This window comes from Carlito syrichta, unplaced genomic scaffold (assembly GCF_000164805.1).
Source record: "Carlito syrichta isolate Samal-C Ts95f unplaced genomic scaffold, Tarsius_syrichta-2.0.1 Scaffold309144, whole genome shotgun sequence".
In the NCBI taxonomy this organism is placed as follows: domain Eukaryota; kingdom Metazoa; phylum Chordata; class Mammalia; order Primates; family Tarsiidae; genus Carlito; species Carlito syrichta.
Window position 1 is genome coordinate 77,720 of NW_007253240.1, and position 25,304 is coordinate 103,023.

The 25,304-nt window shown below is 45.9% G+C and overlaps 1 protein-coding gene across 5 annotated transcripts in view; it reads left to right on the forward strand.

Moving 5' to 3' along the window:
• The window catches only part of EBF2 (early B-cell factor 2), a 208,068-nt gene that overhangs the window by 1,489 nt on the left and 181,275 nt on the right, over nucleotides 1–25,304 (forward strand). For 4 of the 5 annotated variants that reach the window (XM_008066841.1, XM_008066840.1, XM_008066843.1 and 1 more), the window contains exons 2-6: nucleotides 1,247–1,403; nucleotides 2,457–2,520; nucleotides 2,768–2,823; nucleotides 3,288–3,361; nucleotides 9,522–9,590. In XM_008066841.1, coding sequence (XP_008065032.1) covers nucleotides 1,247–1,403; nucleotides 2,457–2,520; nucleotides 2,768–2,823; nucleotides 3,288–3,361; nucleotides 9,522–9,590 — 420 coding nt within the window. The remainder of the gene's footprint in view (nucleotides 1–1,246; nucleotides 1,404–2,456; nucleotides 2,521–2,767; nucleotides 2,824–3,287; nucleotides 3,362–9,521; nucleotides 9,591–25,304) is intronic. The other variant, XM_008066844.1, reaches the window with a different exon arrangement.

Below are 25,304 nucleotides of genomic sequence, written 5' to 3' on the forward strand. Positions count from 1 at the left end.
CGCAGTGCTGCAGGGACACGCTGGGCTGCAAGTGGCCGAAAGTACGACAGCTTCGCAGAGCAGGAAGCGCCAGGCATTTCCTTAGCGGGGCTCTTTAAAGATGCCTCTCCCATCTTCCGGGGATCAAAAAGTTTGGTGAAGCTGGGCCTGGCAGCCCGCGCGGGAGGAAATCTGGCCAAAATGTCACCCCCTCCAAAAGAGTCCAAAGTGCTTGTGCACCGGAGCACAAGGCTGGGAAGACCCCGGCCCGCAGGGCAGCTCTGGCCATGCGCGCGCTCGCCTGCGCCTCGTCTTCGGTTAAATGCGATCTGGTGGCCAGTTTGGCCCTGGCCGCGACAGGTCGGGAGAGTGGTGTGCGCGCACGGTTCAAACGCTGCAGCTGCCTTCCGGGTCCCCCAGCTTGGGTTTCACGGTCTGCGGGTTTGGCGGGCGCCGCCGGAAAACTCGGCTGGCGTGGGGGCTCGCTCTGGCCCCCGGCGAGGACGTTCTCCGCGCCCAGCAGTTCTGGGGGCCAGGGTCCCCAATACTGGTCATCGCTCGCGGTGGCCCGCGATCCGCGGGTCGGGGAGGATTTCCGTCCCGCTCCTGTCCCGGGCACAACTTTTCGGAAGAACGAGGAAAGCGCGGGGTGAGGCCTGCAGAACCCAGATCTGGGGTCCCGTCTGCAACCCCGCCCGCCCTCAGGGCCTCTCGCCCCCCACAGTCTTTCGTTGTCAGCGTGGGGGCTTGCGGGCAGTCGGGCCGGGACAGGGAACGCCGGCGAAGATGAAATAAAAGGGCCCCTTCTTCAAAAGCGAACGAGACATTCATTACCCCTCCAACCCCGGGCCCAGCTCTGCGTCCTGACCCATCCGGCGGTGCCACTTGAGGGAGGGGAGGGGGCGGCCTGCCAGAGGCCACGGCCTCGGGGGGCTTCTCCACGCCTGTCCGCATCCTTCGGTTTCCTCCAAAGGCCGAGTAGTGAGCGCTGGGAGCCGGGGGCCTGGGACTACCGGGTGGTGGGAGCGAAGCCAGGCGTCCGACCCGGCCCCTGCCACCCGCCCCTTCCCACGCGCGTGGCCGCTGCGACTCCTCCAAAGAGCCCCTCATCCTAATCCACGCTGAAACAAGGCCCGAAGGGTTCGGGACTCTGGACCCGGGAACGCCGACCCCTGCGCGTCTGCGGCGCTGCGCGCGCGCGTTAGTAACCTCGTGTCTCTCTCTCCTCTTCCCGTGGCCGGTGTCCCCCGTGTGTCTTCCTGCGCAGCGGGGTCGCCCTTTCCCGAGCCCACTTTGAGAAGCAGCCTCCCTCCAACTTGAGGAAATCCAATTTTTTTCACTTCGTCCTGGCGCTCTACGACAGGCAGGGGCAGCCGGTGGAAATCGAGCGCACGGCCTTCGTGGACTTCGTGGAGAACGACAAAGTAAGCAGAACGTCCCCCGGTCCACCCCCACCCCCGCAGCCTTAGAACTCCCTCCTTGCAAAGCACTAAAGATTCCATCTGTCACTCGCGACACTTCTCCACTTGCATCATCAGGGATGATCAATCCAGGCTTCTCACCCCCGGCCTCTAAATCAGTCGCCTTCCCAGCCTCCTCCCGTCCCCACTCCCGGGCCTGCGGGAGGCAGCGGGCTGTGCGCCCCGGGCCTAGAGGGGCCTGAGCGCCAGGTCTCGGATGCCCAGCGAAAACGCCCTTCCCACTAGACCGTAGTTGGAAAGTACACCCAAGGCTGCCGCTCCCCTGCTCCAGGTTACTTAATTATTTTGCACCTGCCCGCGCCGGTGGGGCGAGTTGAACCGGCGCTTCGGTACTCGTGGAAAGCCCCAGCCCAGCCTAGGTCCGCTTTGGGCCGTGCCTTCTCCAAGGCGGCGCCTCCTGCGAACGCCAGCCCGGTCCTGGGGGCTGGATTTGGTCTCAAACGAGGGACACTCTCCCTAAACCGATACGTGACCAAAGGCAAGTCCCTTGCCCTCTCTGGGGCTCAGTCTCCGCCTAGATACAATGTGAGCTTTAGAGCAGGGGCTTCTCAAAGTCTCTCTTGGACCTGGAACTCAGTGTCTGAGCTCGCCAGGGGGACTGGGTCCTCGCCGGGCAGAGTGCTGTCTGTCCCCCTCACCTTTCTGCCAAGATAAGTCCCGGGACATCTTTAAGGACAGGAAGAGCCCATGGGGTTAGGTGGCACTCGTTTACAGGCAGCTTTGGTGCAGCCACGGCGCAGGGGTCGCACTTCTGAGCACATTTAGAAGGGAGTGGCACAGAGGGCCGGGAAGGGTCCTGTGGCCCTGAGCCTTGGCAAGTGTCCGAAGGTGTTGGGTGGGCCCGTGCTGGTGCCCTTTGACCTGGGGCTGCACAGGGGGCTGTTCAAAACTGAGGGGGAGAAAGATGATTGGAGGAGGATGGGGCCCAGCTCTCTCCTCTTCCCCGGGTTTTGGGGGGCTGGAGAGCAAGGGGATGGATGCCGCCTGTCCTTTCAGGAGCAAGGCAACGAGAAGACCAACAACGGGACCCACTACAAGTTGCAACTTCTCTACAGCAACGGTGAGTGCCGGGGCGCAGGCGGGCGAGCGCGTCCCTTTTCTGGGAGACAGTGGAACTTGCCACAGCTATGGCTTGGTAGCCCCGGGGAGATGGTGCAGGGGAAGCTGGGTGGAGGCTGGCAGATTGGGAGGCCGCTGCCTCCAGGAGGCCCAGCCCAAGTGGCTGCCTGGACCTGGGCCCTGCGGCAAGACAGCTTCTGGGTGCTGGAAAGAAGTTTCCTCGACTCCTGCTTGTTTCTTCCCCGCAGGTGTCCGCACTGAACAGGACCTCTACGTCAGGCTCATCGACTCTGTCACCAAGCAGGTGAGCCCTGAGACCCCTTGGACCCCCAACCCTCCCCAGCTTATCTCTGACCTGCCCCGTCCTCCACTATTTCCTGAGTCGGGCTCCACATGGCCTCCCATAACCCCACATTTGTCCACTGCAGAGGGAAGGAATTGTATTTTCCTCTCTCTTCGCAAGTGTCCTGTGCTGTCTGGTGTGGGGAGATGCTGGGGCAGGGAGATGTGAACAGAGGGAGGAAAAGTGGAAACAAGTGTTGGGAGATTCAGGCCCCCTAAACATTCCCTCTTGCTGAGAACGGCATCCTCACCGTGTGGACTTCTCTGTTATTTCAGTCGAGTCACTGGGCCACTGCCCAGGTTGTGCTTTGCGAGGGACCCCTGCGAAATAGCAGGTAGTGAGAGGGAAAAGGAAGTTGTGCTTGCCCTAAAGTCCTCTCTTTTTGTGTCCCTCCACCCCTCCGTCCTGTCCCACCACCTTTGCAGCCTATAGCTTACGAGGGACAGAATAAGAATCCGGAAATGTGCCGAGTCCTCCTGACACATGAAGTGATGTGCAGGTAAGAGCCTCCCTTCCTGGGGCTGGGCTGGGAGCCGGCAGGTGGGCCAGGATGCAGCGCGTCCCGGACAACTTTTAGGGGTGAAAGGGGCGGGGAGAAGCCTCGCAGGCGGATGGGCACAGGGGGGCAGATCCACTGGACCCCTGCTCCCTTTAAGGCAAATTTCTTAGAGCATGTCCGAGAAACCCAGAATGAATTTGGATGCCACCTGTCTGGTGTTGCAGGAGTTTCCTCGGCCACTTGGAAGGTCTCCGTGGTCCCTGGGTGTGCGGCAGCACCGGGAGGGACCCGGGCAGCTCCAGGTCGGGTTTGGGATGGGGTCTTTCCTTGAAGCCATCTGCGACTGTTCAGTTCCCGCTGGGGTAGATTTCCAAGCGGACCACTTGTGGAGTTACTGAGGCAGAGAGCCCTGGACGACTCACCAGCCGGGCAAGGGACTGCAGGAGGGTCAAGCAGCTGGTTTTCAGGGCGCTTCCCGGCACCCAGGCACCTGCCTGTGATGTGGGACGTTTCTTCCTCCTAGGAGTGCGACTTCTTTGACTTCACATGTTAAGGGAGTTTCTTGGGTCACAAGGAACTACTGGGCAGAAAGATCAGCCCAGCTTCCCACCTGTGTGTGGGAGAGGCGGAGAGAGGACACCCCCCCATCTGAGGTCTGGCCAGGCAGCTGGATTCGGAGGGTCACGTTGTGAAAGGTGTAGTCTACACCAGTTCCTACACTTTTCCCATCTTCCTTTCAGAGACCAATTCACTCCATCTTGAGTCTTGTGCGAGGCCTCTTTTCTTCCGCACGACTAGAAGAGGGGTGGGGAACAGAAGAAATTCATCCACACTTATTCTTTCCACAAATGCTTACTGTGTGCCTAGTAACCAGTGCTGCGTTTTGGGCTGGGTGGTGGAGATCCCACTGCACATGAGAAAGCATGTCGATAGGAAACTCTGGGAGGACTGTGGCTATTTAACTCTAAAAATCTCCGTGTCTGTTCCGTATGTGCTTTTCTCCTCCAAAATCTCTGATTGGAGGGAAAGCCTTCAAGCTTCCCTGCTCACTCTGCCGTTGTTTCAGTGACGGTCTTCCAGCTTCAGACGTGCTAGTTTGGGGTGATTGCTGGCCATCTGATTAAGTATGGACTTTTTTATGGGCAGTTCCCTGAAGCCCTGTCTCTCTTCCCCAACCCAGTCAGGAAGAAACCATAACAGTCAGACATGTTTGTTTTGGTTTTGACCAAGTATTAGAGAAACAAACTTTCCGAATGCCAGTGGCTTCAGCCAAGGGGAATGGAGCCTTCCCTGCCAGGGTGGCTGGGTGAAGCATTGGGTACAGGAGTAAGAAGATAGATACTCCATCATCCCAGGATCCCTTGCTAGATTTGTTCAGAAAGAAAGTGCAATTTTGAGATGTACTTGCATGTAATACCTAGATTAAATAGTCGGGATGCTTTGATTCGATTCGTTAATCAAAGGGGTTTTTTTTCTTTTAAATTCCTCTCTACATTTTTAAAGTCTTTGTTTGCAGAGATTACCTTCCCAAAAGAAAAGAAAACAAATCCCCAAACTGGCCCATTGTCAGTGAATTATACCTATCACTTTAAATAATACTTGCACGCCCCATCCAGCTGTAGTTAAGACTGACATTTTTATTTTTAAGCCCAATCAAATCTCCTCATTTTATGCTGTTTAAGTAGCAGCATCAATTTTTAAAGCCTCTAGTTTAGTCTGCATTAGTAACACAATATAAAAATTTAATGTACTGTAACTTCTCTGTATTGGAGACCTGGGAAGATGCTCTGCTATTTTCTACCCAAACTAGAATTTAAAACAAATATTAATTATGTGCTTAAAAAATGGTCTGTTGGATGAGTACTGTCTGCAGTGTGTGTGTGTGTGTGTGTGTGTGTGTGTGCGTGCGTGTGTGCCCATGCGTGCAGATGAAATGGATGAGGGCAAATATTGGATGCAGCCGACAGGGAAGTTCTCATTCAATCTGTCTCTTAGAGCTGGTTGAGTCTCCTGGAAGGGAGAAAAGTTCCTCCTCTTCCATTTTTAAAGGCAGTTGTGGCAGTCAGTGATTGGGAGAGGAACCAGATACCCTGTTTTCGAGGGTTACTGCACAGACGTAGTTTCATTTGCATGGTGGTGTTTGGCATACCTGGGCACTTTCCCGAATGGTTTTACTTTCTGTAATCTTTTAGCATAAAGGCTCATAAATTGGTGTTTAACTTTGAGAGGCGAACAAAGCGAAAAGACAAAATAAACCTCCTTAGGAATAACTTTTTCTCCCTTCCCCAATGATCTCTGCTTCTCTCTTCCCCACTTTGGTTCATTCTATCAATTATTAGCAAGGAGAAATCTAGTTGTTATGTCGCTGCCAGCCACCCCTGAGCCCTCAATGCTCAGAGGGTTAAAAGATATTATAATTTGAACAGAAGTCGTCTCAAGGCCTACAGCTGGCTAATAACAGAGTTGTATTGAGCGCGAGCAAACCCCACAGCTGTGACTTTTCGCCACAAGGCGCAGGCTAGACAGGGCCCTAATCAGATGGGCCAGCCGGCCAGTGGGGCCAGTGTCTTTATCGGCCAGATGGTGTGAATTTAGACACTTTTGTTATGCAATCGCAGGGAGGAGTTGGGGAGAAGAAAACAAAACAAAAGCCACCATGCTGTGCGCTTATTTGAGTTTGAAATTAGAGACAGATTTTTGAAAGTTGAGGGTTGAATTTTAAAAAACGATTTTGGAGGCGAAAGGGACACATTTAGGTTATCGGGAGCTGGGGTTTGGCCGACTGGACACCCTCGGTCCCAGGCTGGGGCTTTCCCCACTTCTCTAGCCATCTTTTATCCCTCGTCTTTTTCCCTTTCTGAAAATAAATGCAGGTACGATTCAGGATTGTGATAAGATTTCTCATCTCCTCCCACCTCCCACCCCAACTTGTTTTACTCTTTCTCTCTCCCTCTTCAAAGACTTCGAGTGCAGGTAGGGAGGATAAATTGAGAGTATTTCAAGTACAAGGTTCTCCATATAAGTCCTAAAATAAAATAAACCAAACCAAGCCAGACAGAAACAGCAGAACAGCTCTCATTTTCATTCATTAGGGAAAAAAAGTACCCCCGAGCCTCTCTGGGATTGTTAGGAACACAATCTTAACCTATTGCCAAGTTCAGTTTCCTCTTCTCTTTGTTTCATTAGTCTCTTCTTTTTTTCCTCTTCCTATTTTATAGTCATTTCCAGTTCTTAAAAACGCTTATCAGGAACTTCAGACGTAGAGACTTGCTTGTTGGAGATAATCCTAAGAGCCTTTTAATGAATGTAGTTGAACCTGATGTTGGCCACTCAGGCTTTGTCTACACAGCAAAGGGAAGAAAGAATGGAGTTTGTCATCTGAGCAATTCGAGAATCCAGTTCTTCGGCGTCTACTATCTGCGTTGTCTGGGGAATGTGGGTTCACGAACGGCTTGGGCTTCCCCTTTCCTTTGCTCGTGCTAATTTTGCTGGCAGGAGAACTGAATGTCACTTAAGAAACAAAATAAAGAACAACTAGAACGTATTAATGAGCTTTTCTTTTCAAAGGAAAAAAAGTAAAAGAAAAAGATTTTGCTGTGGCTAACTTAGAGACCCAGAGAAATTTTAAGAAGGGCCCAACTGGGGCCAATACAACCAAGTTCTATTATTTTTATACCTTTGCTGTGATAGTTCAATAGCCAAGTGGGTGTTTTCTATATATTTTCTGTGCTGAATATTAACACAAGAGATTATATTTAAATATGTTACTGTTGGAAAATGGAGGGTTGGATCCTAAAGTTTCTCTGCGTTTTTCTTTGAATATCACTTCCTCCCGAGTTCATTCCCCAACATTATATTACACTGGCACCAGGCTTACATTTTTATCTGTTTTTCTTTTCCTCCAGAGGAAATCCCCATGGAAAGCAGCTGAATTCAGCTGAACAATTTTGCAAACTTACCCGGCCTCCTCTGAATCATTCCTACCCAAACTAAACAGATTGGCACATTCTGACAATGTGCACTCTTGTAATTAAATTGTACCCAACATTGCACACATATTTGGGGTGAGGTTGACATGCTGGTGATGTCAAAGGAGAATCTCGCTTGAAGGTCTTTAGGTAACAGTCATGTGTGGGTCTCTTGAAGTTATGTTACTAAGAAGAGTGGTTTGCCTGAGCCACAAAGGTATTGCGTTGACATAAGCGAGACCCTAGAAATTAGAAGAGGTGGGTAGGGAAAAGAAGAAGAAATGGGTGGGGAAAAGATTTGGGGAGAGAGACAAGGACTTTGGGAGGTGGGAGAGCAGCTGGCCCACATTTTTATTGGTGTTAATCTTGGGGTGGATTGAAATTTTAAAAGTTAAGACCTAATATAATTTCAAAGGCCAAATATTATTTCAGAAAGTTCCAGTGGCAAACTCTGGTATTTAAGAAAGTTGAGACCATTTTTTTCCCCCCTGCCTATTAATTTGATTAAATTTCTTAAAACCTCATTGTGCCCGTTTGGTGAAATTGTGTTAGCATCTCTCAAATATATTTTACTTTCTGAAGACGGGGGAGTTGTCCACTGGACGATTCACACATCCCTGGCCTGAGTTAGGCTTTTAAAAGTTTAAAAATATTTGTTTGTTTGTGTTTACTTCTATGAAGGATCAGAGAGGAAAAACAAACTTCAGAGAGCCACACATGGCGAATCTAGGACTGGGTTGGCACTAGGCCTTTGGGTTCCTGGTGTCACGTGGCTTCTTTCCCTTATGGCTTCGTCACTTTCAAAGGGCACTCATAGTCCCGTGGACTTCAACCTCGTGGACTCATGGACTCTAGAAGGAACCCTGAGGAGAACTATTTCAGTACTTTCACTTTATATATGTGTTGGAAGAAAAAGCCCAGAGGGATTAAAGAGATTTGACTAAATTCGTGCAGCTGTTTGGTGATGGCTTAGACACCAGAACCCCGATTCCCAGTCCAGCAATTGTCCTATAGCACGCCATCACACTTAAGCTACAAAGGAGAAAATTCCCTGTGAAAGGCAGCACTCACATTGGGTCTGGCAATTGTTAACACTTACTAGGCATGTTCTACAACCACAGTGGATGACAGTGATATTCTCATGAGCCATGTCAAGTTTACATCCTTAACCACGGCTGATAGTGGACCATCCACCTGAAGTGAGCCGAGGGGTTTTCAGAAGTCTGTGGCCCTGACAGGAAGCAGATGAGCAAACCTGGTGGTAAGGTGGTTATTTCCCAGCATCCTACCCGCTCACGGCCTTTGCCTGTCTTATGTTCTTCTGGGTATTTTCGAGCAGATACCTTTGGACCGGAGTGTTCTGCTCTCTACCCAGGTCCTTCGGAGTACTTTCTGTCGGTTGTAATTGCTCTAGGGTGTCTTTGTCTCATTCTCTCTGCTAATCGCACCCACATTTATTGAGGGTCTGTCTACGAGGTACCCAGCATTTTGCTAGGGGGGCGCCTTGGGAAGTAGAATTTTTCAGGACTGGGGCTTACAAATGGCGTATCATTTCTGTTCAGAGTTGGTGAAAATGATCAGAGAGATCATCCTGCCTCATTGTCTTCCTATTTCAAAATGTACACCGTAGTTCTGGTCTTCTTCCTTTGTCTTTGAAAAATGATGGAAATGAGTGAATGAATACATGTCATAAAGTATGCCAAGTTCTCTGAAGAAAGATGCTATGTAAATAAGGTTTATAATAATCCAGGCAGTTACTCGTGGTCTATCGTATACATTTTCCTTCTCCTTCTTTCTTCAAATATTTATTGAGACACAAAGACCTAAACTATACAATCATAAAATCATTGAGCATCAAGCTGGAGTGACCTTAGCAGATCTTAAAGTCCAAACTTCTGTGGCTCAGATGATAAATATGGCTCTTGGGAAAGCTGTGATTTGCTGAGAATTAGGCAGCTTGTAAGTTATAGAGTGAGAATTTGAATGAGTCTATGTTGGCTTCAAGCTGAGTGTTTTTTATTTTGTTTATTTTTCATATGTCACAGACACAGATTCTGCCCTCAAGCAGCTTATAGTTGGGAAGCTACCTTGGACAGATGCATTTTTTGTGAACATTCTCATGTTGTGGGTCCTTTGTGTTTTCTTGATTTAACACATTTCTTTTACTCTTTTGGTTCCTTCCCAACCTGCAGTCGATGTTGTGAAAAGAAAAGCTGTGGAAACAGAAATGAGACGCCTTCGGACCCTGTCATCATCGACAGGTAGGGGGAAAAAATGGATTTTTAGATGATTTTTGGTTTATTTCCTTCACGGACCTCAACTCTGAGTACTGATTGTACAGGGCTTTGTGGTAAGGTTGGTTTCATGTTATGCTATCTGAAAACATTAAGCTAGTCCAGCAAGGGTTTCCTCATGCTGGTTGGCCTTTCTTGGAAGAAATCAGAGTCTTCCTGGGGTGCATGTCTCTATATCTATGGCAGGGTGTCCTTTCCAGGTGCACTCACTTCAGCCTAATGAGCGTGTATAGTAAAAGATGGTAAATGATGCCATTTCTTCTCTTCAGCAGGGTGTGATCTCAACCAGTTTTCTAGAAGCGGGAGGATAGCCCCAGTTTAAGTGGCAGCTTCTTTTCACTCTTAGTAGTTGCCGCTGGGCTTGAAGACTGTGAATTTAGATTATGGTTTAGGGGATTATGACAGGCTCTCTGTTGTGTTGGGGGTGGGATTCCTTTCTGCCACAGAGAATTACATTCCGGGCTCTATGTTATATTCGGGATGGGAAAGATTCTTTGGGACAAGATGCTCATTCACTGAAATGTGATGTAGGTATCCTCAGCTGTCTGTTTTTGTGATTGGAAACAGGACTTACAAACCAATGAAGAAATACCAAATTAACTTCCAGCAATCATGTAATTTTTAAGAAACCCCATATTCCCACCCCTAATTTTTTCTCTTTCGTTAAAAAACGGAATAATTCCCTGTTGCTTCTTTCTTTGGGTTTTCACATTTCTAGCCAGGTCCTGAAATGGATTGGAGAGACCACAGTCTCCAAAGTTGTTATTCCAATATTCCAACGAATTCTCAGTTGGGAGAATGGAACCTCTGGCATTCTTCCCAGAAAGCCAGCTTGGTTTCTGCGTGGAAAGTATAGCATAGTCTTAAGAACTGAGGAGGCTGGAATTCTGATTCCGTCCTAGCTTCTGACCTTGGACGAAACCCTCAGCATCTTTGTTCTTCAATAATGTAATGATGCATTGGGGGGTGTGCCAGCTGCCATAGGTTTAGGAGGCTACTGAAACATCAGTGGCCACCTTGCAGTGTTCTTTGGGATGCTTGGAAGAGGATGGTAGGCAAATGTAAAATATTTGTTGAATGTGCTTGGTGTCTTTACCATTTTAGAAGGTCCTGGTGAGCTGCATTTTGGGAAGCTAATTGGGGTTGATCTATTTTTTTCCAAAGCACGGAGAAACTTAAATGTACAGAGTTGCAAGGATACTTGGGGGCCAGTCATCCCACTCATTTTATAGATGAAAACGCTGAACCCTGAGTGGTGGCATGACTTGCCTATGGTTGCATGACTGGTTGGGGGAAAGATCTGGCATAGAACACAGCTGTCCTTATGTCTAGACTTGTGTTTCTTTCCACAGACGCAACCTCATTCTCCCAGCATGCTTTCTGTCCTGACTGGTGGGTTGAATCTGCTCCTGTCTCTACTTCCCAGGGATCCTTTGGGGAACAGGAAGCATATGGGAGCATCTTAGGCCCAGCTCCTGCCCTTCTGGCATGTAGACGGAGCGTGTCTGTCTTCATCTAGTCTTGAGTTCTCACTAACTCAAGCGCCTCTTTCAAGAAGATCTTCTAACCTCATGACCGCTACATCGCTTCTAATAAACACCCCATAAACCAGCTTTAGAAATGTTTGCAAACCCGTAAATGCTAGCCTGCACCTTGCTTCTCATAAGCTCACACCCTAACGACCCTGCACTCAGCAGTAGTTCATACCTTAAAGAACCACACAGAACCTGCATCCATGGATGCACCTGAATATGCCTGTGTTTTCTCCCTACATAGTATGCATGCTCCTTGTATAAAAAAGAAAGTGGTCTCTTTGCATCTTTGAAGACAAAAGATTCTCTTATTGGGTGCCGTTGTTGTTTGTGCTAGAATGCTTTCAATTCTTCAGAGAAAGTGGAAATTGAATCTTGGCTGCATATTATGGAGGTTTATGTGACCGTGGCATTTATTTTTACATCCTGTGCCCAATAAAACAGCCCATGATGTCGCTGCATCACTTGAAATATGCATTTACTTCCGAAATGTTTCACGTCTGCTCATGGAAACATACATGCCAAAGGGTACCGTAAATGGACCAGTATCAGGTTTTAAGAGAACCTACTTTATTATAAACAGATGCATTTGTTTGGCTTACGTATTGTGGGGCTTTTGTTTGAAGATAGCTGTTCTCTCCTTGAAACCTTATCTTATTGCTCCTGAAGGTCTTTTGGGCTTCCCTTGGCCTCCTCACTTCCATTTTTGGAAGTAAAAGGGCCAGAAGTCAGGTTTTCGCTTGTTGGAGGTGGGAAGGGTGCTCGTGTCACCCAGGGGTTTGGCTGAGCTGTGCTGCTGGTCCCTGGGTCCAACGTCTGCCAGCCTGAAGGTGTCAAGTTCCCGCACAAGCACCAAATGGGCGCGAAGGAGTCTATTTTGGATTTCCTCTGTGTAAATATAGAACTCTGTTCCTTGCCCTTGTTCCTATAATGCCAACTAATTATCTCCTCCCCTTCTCACCTAACCTTACCAGATGCAGTTAATTTACACTGTCTTTCCTTGAGTTTTCTCATACAACAGGCATACTCCATTCTGGCTCAAGGGAAGCCTGTTTATTTCCTTGGAATTATGTGTGTTCAGGGGAGGAGGAGAGGGAGTACTAGGGTGGTTCCCAAACTTTTCACCACCTGGACCCCTTTTTTATTTCCCTTGGTGATCTCAGGGTTTTGCAAGATTTTACCTTCTGAGCTGCAAGAACAAAAAAATTACGCATCTGTAATTCCATTTTTAATCATCATCAAAGACCTGTAACAGAATGGGAAGGAGGGAAAAAAATCTCATCTCAGATAGGCCCTTGATGTCATCAATGGCTAATTAGAATTTTTGATCGGAATGAGACAACCAGCGTTACCGCACTGACTCGAAAGCCTTCCAGCTCAAACACAAAACTTGATTTTTCAGTGAGCCCGTACGACCACATCCCAGTAAATATTCACTTTCCAGTAGGCTGCTTGAGGTACGAAAAATAGCTTTTACTACCTTGTGGCCCCTTAATTGAAAACCACTGGCGTTTACAATCAGGGCTCTCCCATTAGGGACTTAGTTCTCCATTTCCCAAGACTTAGTCCTAGACTTTTTTTTTTTTTTTCCTTCTCCTTGCTAAGTGGCTCCTTGCCTTAATCTCTCTAGAAACATAAATTTATTTTTTATTTTCAGTTATTTTTTTCAGCGTGCTTTTGTGAATTCTTGGGCAACCACGCCTCTCTCTAAGAAGCCAGGCCAGCACACGGCCCCGCAGGATCTGCTGCTGAGTCAAGGGTTTTCAGAAGAGTCTGCCTTCTGTGTAAAAATGTGTGTGTGCGTGTGTGTGTGTGTGTGTGTGTGTGGCAGGGAGAGTAGAGTTTATTAATTTTTTTGTAAAAATCTAAAGTTCCTATCTGGAAAATAACCCCAAACAGTACAGAACAAAACACAAATAGTAATGAAACCTAATCAGTACTGTGGTTTCCAGCCTGGATCTTGTCTATAAAGACATGTGTGGTAAATAAAAATAAAAAGACTCAAGCTGATTTACATTTGTGGTTTCTGAGGGAAGTTCTGATTCAACCTTGTTTGTCATGGGCTGTGCTCTCTTCAAACTCTCTATCTGGAAGCTTCTTCTGAATATCTATTGATCTCTGGGGCTCAGGATAACCTAGTGAGCCATGAGAAGAGGATTTTAGGGACAGCCTCACTGATGTGGGAGAAGGAAGAAGGGTCCTTATTGTTCCTGCCTTTGCAAGCCTTGTACAGTCAGATGGAGCAAAGGGCAAGAATTCCTTTAGAATCTCTGTAGACTCCCCCTGTCCAAGTGCATACTGGTGGGGTAGTTTCCATTAAAAAAAAAAAAAAAAAAAAGCAAGCAAACAAAAAAACCCCAAACAGGTCCAACCTATTTCTCACATCTAAATATCCCAGTCTTTTGTCTTGGGACACTGGTCTCCTATATTTCTGAGCTCTGTTCCCAAGAGGATCATTTTAAGTGTTGATGCGTTTTTGTTTATTTTCTTTTTCAAGAAGCCAAACAAACAGCAGAATGACCTTCATTCGAAACATTTACTCAAAAATATCTGGGGTCTTGTTGCCTATGAGGGGTTTTCCTGAAGTTATTTTCCTTTTTTAAGAAAAGAATTTTAATTGTGGTAAAATACCTGCAATGTACAATTTATCATCGTAGCCATTTTAAGTTCAGTGGCATTCAATGCATTCCCATGGTTGTGTAATCATCACCACTATTTATCCATAGAATTCCATTCATCTTGCAAAACAGAAACTCGGTATCTATCAAACAACTCTCCAGCTCCTGGCAATGAGGGTTCTATTTTCTGTCTGTATGAATTTGACTCTTCAAAGTACCTCCTGTCATGGAATCATTCAGTATTTTTCCTTTTCACAATTGGCTTTTTTCTCTTAGCATAATATCCTCAAGGATTCTTCACATTGTAACATGTGCTAGAATTTCCTTCGTTTTTAAGGCTGAATAATATTCCAGTGTATGCATATATCATGTTTTGTTTATTCATTCTTCTGGGTATGGGTACTGAGTTGCTTTGATCTTTTGGCTTTTGGAAATAACGTTCCGATAGACATGAGTGCACGAATATCTGAGCCCCTGCTTTCAATTCTTTTGGGCATATACCCAGAAGTGGAATCTCTGGGTCACATGGTAATTCTGTTTTCAATTTTTTGAGGAAACACCATATTGTTTTCCACAGTTGTACTATTTTATGTTTCACCAACAGTGTACAAGCAAAGGTTCCAACTACTCTGCATCCTTGATAAGGCTTGCTATTTTCTGTCTTTTGTTTGTTTGTTTTTGGTAGTAGTCATCCTAATGGGTATGACTCTTTTTTTTTCCTTTTAAGTGATGTTTTCTCCTCCTGGCCATCTTGGTAGCACTGTCATCTGGTGCTCTCACCTCTAGTTCATATTTCTCCTTGATCCTTCTGCTGTCTGACACAGCCTCTTCCTGCCTCATAGACTACCTTGTTCCATCGAAGTATACGTTTGGATCTTCTTTCCTCTGGGCTACACTTGTTGTTTTTCTCTCAAGCATATCTCTTAACTCCAGTGAAGTGCTATTTGTGGGATGGGAGCTTTTAGAGAATCGCTATGGGGAAGAAAAGCCCTAACAACCTGCCCTGCCTGCTAGAAAATATTGCATCGGTCCTGAACACTTGGAGTTTCCATTGTCGTTAATTTATTAAATGAGCTCGTATTAATGTATTCTTAATTTGTGGTGTATATTTTGCTTTTAATCCCACTCTCCCTTTCAGCAAAGAGATAGTACTTGGGTAGTAGTTGGAGTTAAGCTGTAGGTGAAATTTATGTCCACAAGGTAATCATTCTCTCTCTTTCCCCAGAAATTGGCAAGCCAGATAGATCAGTAGTGATGTCTCTTGGATGAAGAATTCTGGCACTGAGAATGATAGATAAGACCAACAATAAACATTTATCTAACATTTAATTTACACTTATTACGTGTTGAGCATTGTGCTAAGAAATTTGTCCTAAATAATCTTCTTAATTAATCCTCAGTGGTTGATGAAAATATCAATTTATGGAAGAAAAATCAGTCTTAAGGCGTTAGGTAACTCAGCCAAGGTCACATAGCCAGTCTTGGTGGTGAAATTGGAATTTAGTCATTGGGTAGAAGTTACAGAGAGAAAGATTTTGATGTAGTGGAAGGAGAAACCTTCCAGAATTTAGAGCTGTGGAATGGAAAGGCCAGGTGAGTGTGACCTGGAAGAACTGATGGGAACATTGGTGAGGGGGTCTGTTCTCTGGGAGGGGGTGGGCCTCGTCACTTAACTCTGAGATTGTATGAGTCACATTCGATTGTGTGACAAGTTGGATGGATTGACAGTCCTCAGTGTGACTGAGGGGTGGTGCGGTGTAGCAGAAAGGGCCCTGGATTAGGATCAGGAGACCAGCTTCAGACCCCAGCTCATTCACTAGGTAGCTGTCTAATGTTATGGAGGTTGGGAGCCTCAGTTTCCCTCTCTGTAAAATGAAGTGACGTGGGTTCGTGGGTGAACTTCACACTGTCTTCCAGCTCGACTCTCTCTGATTCCAGCTGAGGTTTGGAGGTTTGGAGGTCAGACGTGCTAATTCGTCCTCTTTGCTTGTTCATAATTTACAGGAGCTATTTAAATCTATGTCTGCTTTGCCCAGACTCCCCATTTCAGTGTGGGGGAACCCAGTGCTGTGAAGAGGCTACAAAAAGCCTGGCCCCAGGCTATTTTTTTTTTTTTTTTTTTTTAGTGAAAATTTTTTTCCCTCGGTGAAGGTTTAGATTTTCTCACACAAAAAACACAGATTATCTAGCCAATGTGAATGCATCATTCTTTCATATTCTTCTTCCTTTGTTTTCTAAACCCTTGTTAGTTTCTTGGCCACTTCAGGGAGATACACATGGGAGAGGGACTCAGCTATTTTCTAGTCTGGAAAAAGTGTCCCTGTGGATTGAAGCTCTTCAGTGAGAAACTCAGGAGCCAAGTGGTAAAAAAGAAACAAAACTTCCTTTGAGAAAATGGTTCTCTTCTTCATGATTAAAGAGGTGGCGTTGCAAAGTTATGATGTTCACGTCTACAGTCGGGTTAGTTTGTATGAATTTTACTTATTCCACACGGTTGGTCAGTTTTCTTAGACATGCTGTGCTTTAGGATTTGCCGCCAACTAGCCTAGTCTTCAACAGATTGGTTCATTTCATCATTCATTCACATAGTGATTCCTTGTGTTGTTCAATTATTAAGCAAATATTTGTGAATGACAGTGAGAGATTAGCAGAAACTACAATAGGCATGCTTCCTATTTTCATGGAGCTACAGCTGAAATATTCACACATGTACACATATATTTACAAACTGTGAAAAGTGCTCTGAAGACTAGGTAACTGGGTTCCAGTGTTCTAATATCATCCTTTCTTTCTCATGAATTCCCTAGTCCAGCATACAGATTTTGATTTTTTTGTCTTCTTTTCTCTCCCTTTCAACATACCATTTCCACCTGGAATACCCACTCAAGCACTCTACCAATAAATCGCATCTTGTTTTCAAGACCTAGTCCAGATTTAACCTAATCAAATATATCACTTCTCCCACCTCTGCCCCCACCCCTTTTTTTGGGTTGAGGCTTCAATCTGTTGCCCGGGCTTTAGTGCAGTGGCACAATCATAGCTCACTGTAATCTTGAACTCCTGGGCTCCATGATTTTCTGGCCTCAGCCTGTCGAGTAGTTGGGACTACAGGTGTGTGCCACCACAACCAGCTAATTTAAAAAAATATTTTGTAAAGCCGGGCTCAGTGGCTCAGCCTGTAATCCTGAGCTTTGGGAGGCTGAGGTGAGTGGATTGCCTGAGCCCGCGGGTTTGAGACCCACCTGGGCAACTTGGCGAGACCTCATCTCTACAATAAATCAAAAATCAGCCAGGCATGGTAGCGCACGTCTGTAGTTCCGGCTACTTAGAAGGCTGAGGCAGAAGGATCACCAGAGCCCAGCAGGTTGAGACTGCAGTGGCCGGGAGCAGCCACTTCACTCCAGTCTGGGTGACAGAGTGAGACTCCAACTCATATATATATATATATATATATATTTTTTTTTTTTTTTTTTTTGGTAGAGACAAGGTCTCACTATGTTGACCAGGCTGGGCTGGAACTCCTGGTCTCAAGCAGTCTTCCTGCCTTCCCAAAGTGTTGGGATTATAGGTGTGAGTGATTATTACCCTGTATCTCACATGTCTATGGATACTGTTGACACTTAATAGATGCTAGTTGACAGACTATTCTCTGACTGCCAAACATTGAAGGGGTTGGGTAGCTAACTACTTTGCTAGTCTATGTAGAACTTTTCTGTAACTGCTTGTATTTGACAATCTCTTATCAATCTTACCCCCAGAGTACGTAATGGGGCCAAGAACAGATATCAGGGTTGTACAGCAGAACGAGTCCCTAGTTATTCAGTAAATATTTATTGAGGGCCTATTATATCATGAACCTTGCAAGGTGCTCTTAAGGATAATAAGAGTGAATAGACACAATACTTACATTTATATAGACCTTATAGTTTAGATGGAAGAACAAAGGATGTGTAGCTATAACTATGATGCAATGTAGAACGCAAAAAGTACCATAAAAAGAAATAAAAGGACAGAAACTCTGGAAGATCCGAAGACTGGAGATGGATTTTCATCTTGGCGTAGGTGGACGAGGTGATGACTGTAGCTTGGACATCTACAACCAGGTCAGAATAGCCCTCTAGGAGGAGACTGTATAGGAAAAGTCACGTGGAAAGAAAGGCTTTTCTAAATCTGCTTGTGGTTTTAGAGGTACATGAACGTGTGTCAAGGGAAGCAGTAAGAGAAGTTGGAAGGATTATGTGAGTCCAGATTTTAGAGGACTTTATATGCCCACGCAAAGGTATTTTGACATTATTTTGTTGGCGATGGAAGATGTACAAGGATTTTGTTGCTGAAGTTTCATGCCCAGGTTGATACTTTAGAGAAAACTTGGAGGATGGTTTGGAAAATGGCGACTGGAAGTAGAGGATCCTATTAGAAAGTCAGTTTTTTCCTGAAAACACTCCAGGATCAGTTGCTGGAGGCGAAAGGTCTATTTTCTCACCTCTTCCCACCCTGCTTCCCTTTCCCCAGTGCACCCACTACTCCAAAGCTTTTGCTGATGTTACCACTTGTCCCCATGAGTACGCATCTCCTTTGTTCACTGGGAAGCTCCCATCCTTTGCAGAGAGCTGCTGTTATACCATCTGGCAATCTGTGAATTTTTTAGTAGCCTGGATGTTTGTGAGAAAGCAGAAACTCTGAGGCTAGAATCCAAACCGCTTCTAAGTGATGCTTTAGAAAAGAGGGAGAAAGATCTAAACCGGTTCACCGTGACTAGCATTCTCTCAGTTGAAGGGTTCGCCTAAGACCTTGGGATCAATTTCCAATGAAAATCAGAGACCAAACTAGATGTATGTGATTATTTAGAACAGATGATGGTGTGTTCCAACTTCCAGCTTCTTCCTTGTAAAATCGTGTGATGTAATTAAATAGCAGATTTAGTAGGAAGTGGATGAGTCAAGAGGAGTAGAGGAACAGTTCTCTAAAATTGTGCGGTGCTGGAAGAAATAAGTATTTGTTTTTAGAAAAAGTGTCCCTTCACAAACTTGTCTAGCTGGCATTGAGGAGAACAAAGGTCCTGGTGCTTGGGAATGATTATGATAAGAGTAAGTATTTACCCAAAGAGAACCTTCCAGAACTTCCAACTATTTTCTTTTTCTTTGTTGTTTGGGTTTATTTTTGACCCAGCCAAAAGAATGACAGGCCACACGGTTGAGAAATGAGACACATATTCCAATGAGATGAGAAGAAAATTATTCACAGATGATTTACAGATTTAGCATTCTACCTGATAGGACTTGGCTAGATTATTTGCTTGTAAACTAGAACCTTTAAGAATTGTTCTTTGTTGCTTTCTTCTTCACACTGATCTGGAATTGTAATTGGAGGGGATGTGTGATCAGAAAGGAAAGTCATTGAGTGATGAAAGGCCAACCTAGACCCAAGTCTACAAGAAGTCAGCATTTTACCATTCTGGACTGGGTTGTTGACAATATGATTGTCCTCTGGAAGTTTTGTTCTAAATCAAATTTTCCAGTGAAGGCAAACTTTCCTGGGTCCCCTCAAGACCACCAAGGAGCTGGTGAGAGAAACTGCATCTGCTCCCATTGGACAAGAGCTTTTGAGAAGGAAATAAGGGGAGAAAGTCCTAATCCCACTGACATGATGGCTGGAATGGAGGAATTTGCAGAGATGGAATCATTAGATTCAGGCGAGTGCTTTGAAGCTAACACCTCCATTAATTTAAAGCCTGTAATAAGCCAGGTCTTTTAAAAAAGAGAATTCACAAGATGGCAGTGAGGTTACACCTGGGATCGTTGCGCCTCTGAAATCGGCCACTCGCATGTAGCCCCTCCAATAAAGCCAACGGGTGGGACTCTATGGGGACAAGCAGTGAGTTTCTTTGTGCTTTATGCACAAAGGCACAGGGCGTTTTCCTGACTAACTAGAAGCTATCAACATGACTCATTTTAGCTACATGCTGACAACGCCTTTCCACATTTCAGAGGAGAAAATCCAGTTGGCAATCAACCATTTCAGGTGCTGTGTAGCAGGTCAAAGACTCAACTGGGAATAGAGAGAAGGCCTCCAGCTCCCAGGACAAAATGAGATGGTCTCTGCACAGAGAGGGACAGGGAAAACAATGGGATTCATATAGAACAGGTTGTTATTGAACTACAAAGCTTCTAGCTAGACTGAGGACTTGGAGGACTTACTGAAGGTTTTTGGAGGACTCATCACCTGGTAAGCACGTGCCAGGGGTCAGACTGATGGCATTTTACTCCACTGTGATCATGATTTTGTATGTAGCCAGTTTCTTCCACACAAAAGGCATTTCCTTACTTCTGAAGAAGTAATATATACTTAGGAAATAGATTTATGACATGCAGGCTGAGGGCTCAGAGTAGCCGTTACTCTTGTAGTATGATTATGATCATAGTAAAATCTGGCATCAGAACAGATTTGCCTACTCCTTTGCCATTCATTCATTCACCCATTCACTCATTTCTTTCCTCTCATTGAGTCTAGAGTTGCCATATTTAGTAAAAAAAAAAAAAAAAAAAAAAAAAGGACACCCATTTAAATTTAAATATCAGATATGCATGAATTATTTCATTTTAGTTTGTGTGTTCCAGTTACATTTGAATTTCTCATAACAATGTATCATTTTTCAGCATAAGTCTGTCCCATACAGTATTTGGGATATACTCATACTGAGAAATGATTTGTTTGCTTGAAATTTAAAATTAACTGGACACCCTGTACTTTATTTGGCAACCCTACTTAAGTCCTAGTTTCTTACTGAATAATAAGAAAGTGAGGACCACCTCTTAATGCCTGGAGTGGGGAGAGATGTGTGACCATGACCGACCTTAGAGCCAAACAGCACAAGCTTTTTTTAGTGGATTTTCTACCTTTATCTGGGCACGTCACCTTTGCCTTCTGGTTTATATAGAAGTTGATTCACACTTAGGAGATTCATTTAAAAACCAGACAGGTGAGCAGAAAGCATTATTGGGGTCCATCAGCATTTCTCCCCTCTTCTTTGTCAGTTTCTCCTCCCAGATGCCCTCTCCTCATGTCCTGTCTCTTCTCTTCTTTTTTGTCACCTCTCAGTGCCTTGGTCTCATGCTCTGTCTAGACCCTGCTTTATGGACTTGTCACCTCCAAGATTTGCATTTGCTCAGTGTTCACTGCCCATCCCCTGTGCACTTTCATTCTGATTTCCCTGAAATCCTTTGTTTGGCATTCTCTAAGTCTCTTTCTTCAATGCTTTAAACATGTGGAATTGTTTAGGCTCGAGTGATAAATTGCACAGAGTTAAAGGTAGAGGGGAAGCTCCACTCTCCTCGTTTGGTCATGGCTGACGTTTGAACGAGAGCCAGACTTGACTTCGACTGAACGCTAACAGTCCGCTTGGGGTTCGCCCAAGCAAATGGAGAGTGGCTAATGGATGTTATCATCAGGATGACAAGTCACAGGATGAAGGGTGTCCACCCTTTAGACACATACCTGGATAATTCAGTGAACTTCACAAATGTGATGTCATGTGGATTCAACCTATGTAGAAAGAGGGATGGCAGATTTATTTTTGTTTTTTCTGAGTTGGAGTCTCACTCCGTCGCCCAGACTGGAGTGCATGGCCACTCCCAGCCACCGCAGCCTCGACCCGCTGGGCTCCGGCAATCCTTCCGCCTCCGCCTTCCGAGTAGCCGGAATTACAGGCATGGGCTACCACGCCCGGCTGATTTTTTAATTTATTGTCGAGATGAGGTCTCGCTGCCCAGGCGGGATGGCAGATTTAAAAAGTCCCCTTCTGGCTGAAAAACGACCTTCTGGGCACCATGTTCACTATTTGATGATGGACTCCATAGAAGCCCAGACGTCACCATCACGCAATATACCCATGTAACAAACCTACACATACACCCCTTGAATCTAAAATTAGAAACAATTCCCCTTCTGCTTCCCTTGAATCCACCACCCTCGTCTCGATCCCCCCTCTTTTCTTTTCTTTTTTCTTTTCATTTTAGAGTCGTGGAGTCCAAGAGAGGATTTACTGCACAAGTAAGTTGCACACAGGTGAAGTTTGGGCTTGTAGCTGGCTCTCTCTCCCCCAGCAGAGGACCTGGTGCCCAGGGTGTTACCACATGTTCTGCCTTCCTCTTCCCTCCCTCCCTGCCCTGGCAGTGTCCAGTGTCTGCCCATCCCACCCTCGTGCTCACGTGACCAGTAACAATCCCTTTCTTTTTTCCTTTGTTCACGTTTCCTCTTCTGCCTTCTGTTTTCGGGTCTTTGTTTCCAGTGGACTGTCTAACCTTGATTCCGACCCAGGCAATCAGAAGCACTTCCTTGAGTGACTTGCACCCCAATGCCTTTCTCCTAAGTTTTTTCTTTTTTTCTCGTCATTCCCTGATGAAGAATGAAATGCCAGTCTCACTGTAGGTGTCCTGTTTATAACTCTGGGTTGGCGGTTTTCACTTCAAGTGGCGTCCATTGAGCTTGTAAATTGTATTGGATCAGTGGGCCCGTAATGAGACCTCCAAACCCAAACAGTGGAAGTCTGCTGGGATTTTATTGTTCATAAAGCTTCTTCCCTGGGGAGGGATAGAGTCATTAGGTGTGCACTGTGTTTAATATTTGGTCATGACAGGAAGCAATAATTTTCTATTTTTACTGTGGCTTCTGAGTTTTTAAAGCAATTGTCTAATTCCCATCACTGAGACTGGAAGCAAATGAACTAGACAGTGAGGGAATCCTGGGTGAGTGTAGTCTTGGTTGGGCTGCATTTTTCTTAGCATCTGTCTCCATCCGGAGCCTCGCTGGCCCCACCCTTGATGGTGGTACCTATCTCTGCCTGGGCATACCTTATCCTTTCTTCCCGGACTCTTCCTGTCTGGTAGAAACATTTCTTCTCTACAGAGGAGACAGAGCTGTGGGTAAATAGGGAATACTTTGAGAAGCTCTCCCCTGCTTTTTTTTTTTTAAACATCCCTTTCTTAGATGAGAGGGATGCTTGAAGTTTTTCAAAATTGTTGCCATTCTGAATGTTCCACCTCCCCATTTCTTCACCTCTGGTAAAACAGATAGATTTGAAGATTTCCCAATTAATCCAGCTTCATGGTAGCATCATATGAAGCTAGTGGAAGGTCTCCCCACCCCTTGGGGTGGGAGATGGCGTTGGCCTAGGAACTTCTGGAATAGAGACCGGGTGCTGTGATAAACCTAAGCACCGGTAGACCACCTGGAGGCCATCGGTGAGTTTGCAGGGTCTCCATCAGTTGGGCAGACCTGTGATGCCAGAACAAAAGATGGGGATTTCCGAGGGCATGGGCTCTGCTGCTCCCTCCTCATATCTAGAAAGGTCATCACCAGCAGATTATCCCACAGGTCGTGGGGCCAGCGGTCCATTGAACTCAAATGCTGGTCTACTCTGACGGCAGGATTTGTTAGCACCATGAAACCAGGATTCTATCATGTAATTCTGAGGACAAGGAAGAATGAGCGGGAATCCAGTTCCTTTGATTGAGATCCATTAGCTCTGTAGACTGTCTTGGTCTCTTCAGCCGATTTTCCCTAGTAGGGAGACTGAAAACGAGGCTTCAGAGACTTGCTTCTTTGGGATATCATGGCCTACCACTTTTTATTTATTTATTTTTAGTTTTACAGGCCTAGAGGGAACCAGCTGAGCAAAATGATCACGCTGGGCTGGACCCGCAGAACCACGGAACGAACTCTCAACTGTTAATCAAATGCGATAACCTTGAGAAACACTTCCTAAGAACTTTCTGGCATTTGATGCCTAAACTTGTTGCTCATTGGTGGGTTCCAGGGAAAGTTAGGAAACTTTGGCCTAAAGGCAGAAAGCCTGACCCCAGGGAGTAAAGGAAAGCATCTCTCTTCCAAACTGAAAATCTTGCATATCTGTTCTCTGAAATATTATGTTGCCTGCAGAGGAATGCCTAATATCTCCCCAGTGTTTGGGGGTTCTTAGCCTTGTTTTGGCCACAAACCCCGTGGATGGTTCAGCGAACTCTATGGACTCATAATACTGTTGTAGCTTGTCTATGTTTAAAATGGAAGGACATTTTACATTTTGGTTAGGGGGTCAGTGAAAATAAGATATAATGCTTGCACATCCAAGTTCACAGGCCTGCTCAGTCTCAAGCACTCAAAAAATGCCGCCCTGACATACTGTGCCCGTCTCCTCTCCTATTCTATCCCCCTTCCTTTGTTCTCTCTCTCACCCCTTTACTTTCTTTTCGCTGTCTCTTATTTTCATTCTTTTTTCTTTCCTCTCGTTCTATGTCTGTCCTTTTTTTCTGCCTCTTTTTCCTCTGGCTGCCCATCTTCTCCTCCTTAAGTTACCCAGGGCTTCCACGGGAGCCAACTGACAGCGTGTTTGTCCGCAATGTAGCCTTAGCTCTGCTGTGGCTCTCAATGGCCCATTTGTTTGCTCCTGCGAAGGAAAAAAAAAAAACTTTTCCAACCCACGAGTTCCGTTGTCTCCCTAGGGATCCTTGTTTGAATCTTTACTGTAAGATTTTTTTTTTCCCTCCACGAAGTACCAAAGAAATAATTGCCTTATCGGTAACAAACAGAACCTGGCTCTTATCACCCCATACCCCAGAGCCTTGGTGCGAAAGTTGGGCCGTGCCAAGTGCATGCATTAACCTGATATGCGAAACCCCTTTTCAAAGCCAGTCCTTGGAGGACGCTCATTGAGGGCGTTTTTGCAGAGAGGTGGCACGGTGAAACCACTTCTTACAGCACTAGGTGCCAAAAGAGATTGGCTGGCGTTTACACCCCTGTTACCACAAAAAAGAGTGTATTTCTCGGGGAGGTACATTTTCAGATTGTTCTAATTGTCACTGGCAACAAGCAGTCCTTGGAACTTGAATCTTGCACTGGCCCCGCTGGAGTTTTAATGCATCTCTTGGCACAGTAGACTCTTTGGGCTCCGTGGGTGAGTTGTGGCCTGCGAAAACAAATGGAGCATAAAAGGGGACCGGGCCTGGCTGCCCATGTGGCCCGTGAGAGGACATGAAACGTCCTGGAACCCAGGCCGATTGTCGGTAGATTCTGAATTTGTTGTTTGAGTCCAGAGACCTCCCATGAGAGCTCATTTGCATCTAGGAGCAGCCTTTGCCTGTTCATGCTCTATTTTTATTTTTATTTTTTAGTGGAGGTTGCATTCTGTCACCCAGGCTAGAGTGCAGTGACACGATCATGGCTCCCTGAAGCTTCTAAGTGATCCTCCTGGCCTTAAGCGACCCTCCTGCCTCAGCCTCCTGAGTAGTTGAGACTACAGGTACATGCCACCACACCCAGCTAATTTTTAAATTTATTTTTTTAGAGATGAGGCCTCTCTATGATGCCCAGGCTGATCTTGGACTCCTGACCTCAAGCAATCCTCCTGCCTCAGCCTCTCAACGTGCTGGGATCGAAGGTGTGAACCACCGCTCTTGGCCCCATGCTCTATTTTATTAAAAGCAGGAATCATTCTCTGGGACCTGCATAGATCATGACATCTTCTCGCTTAAATCGAT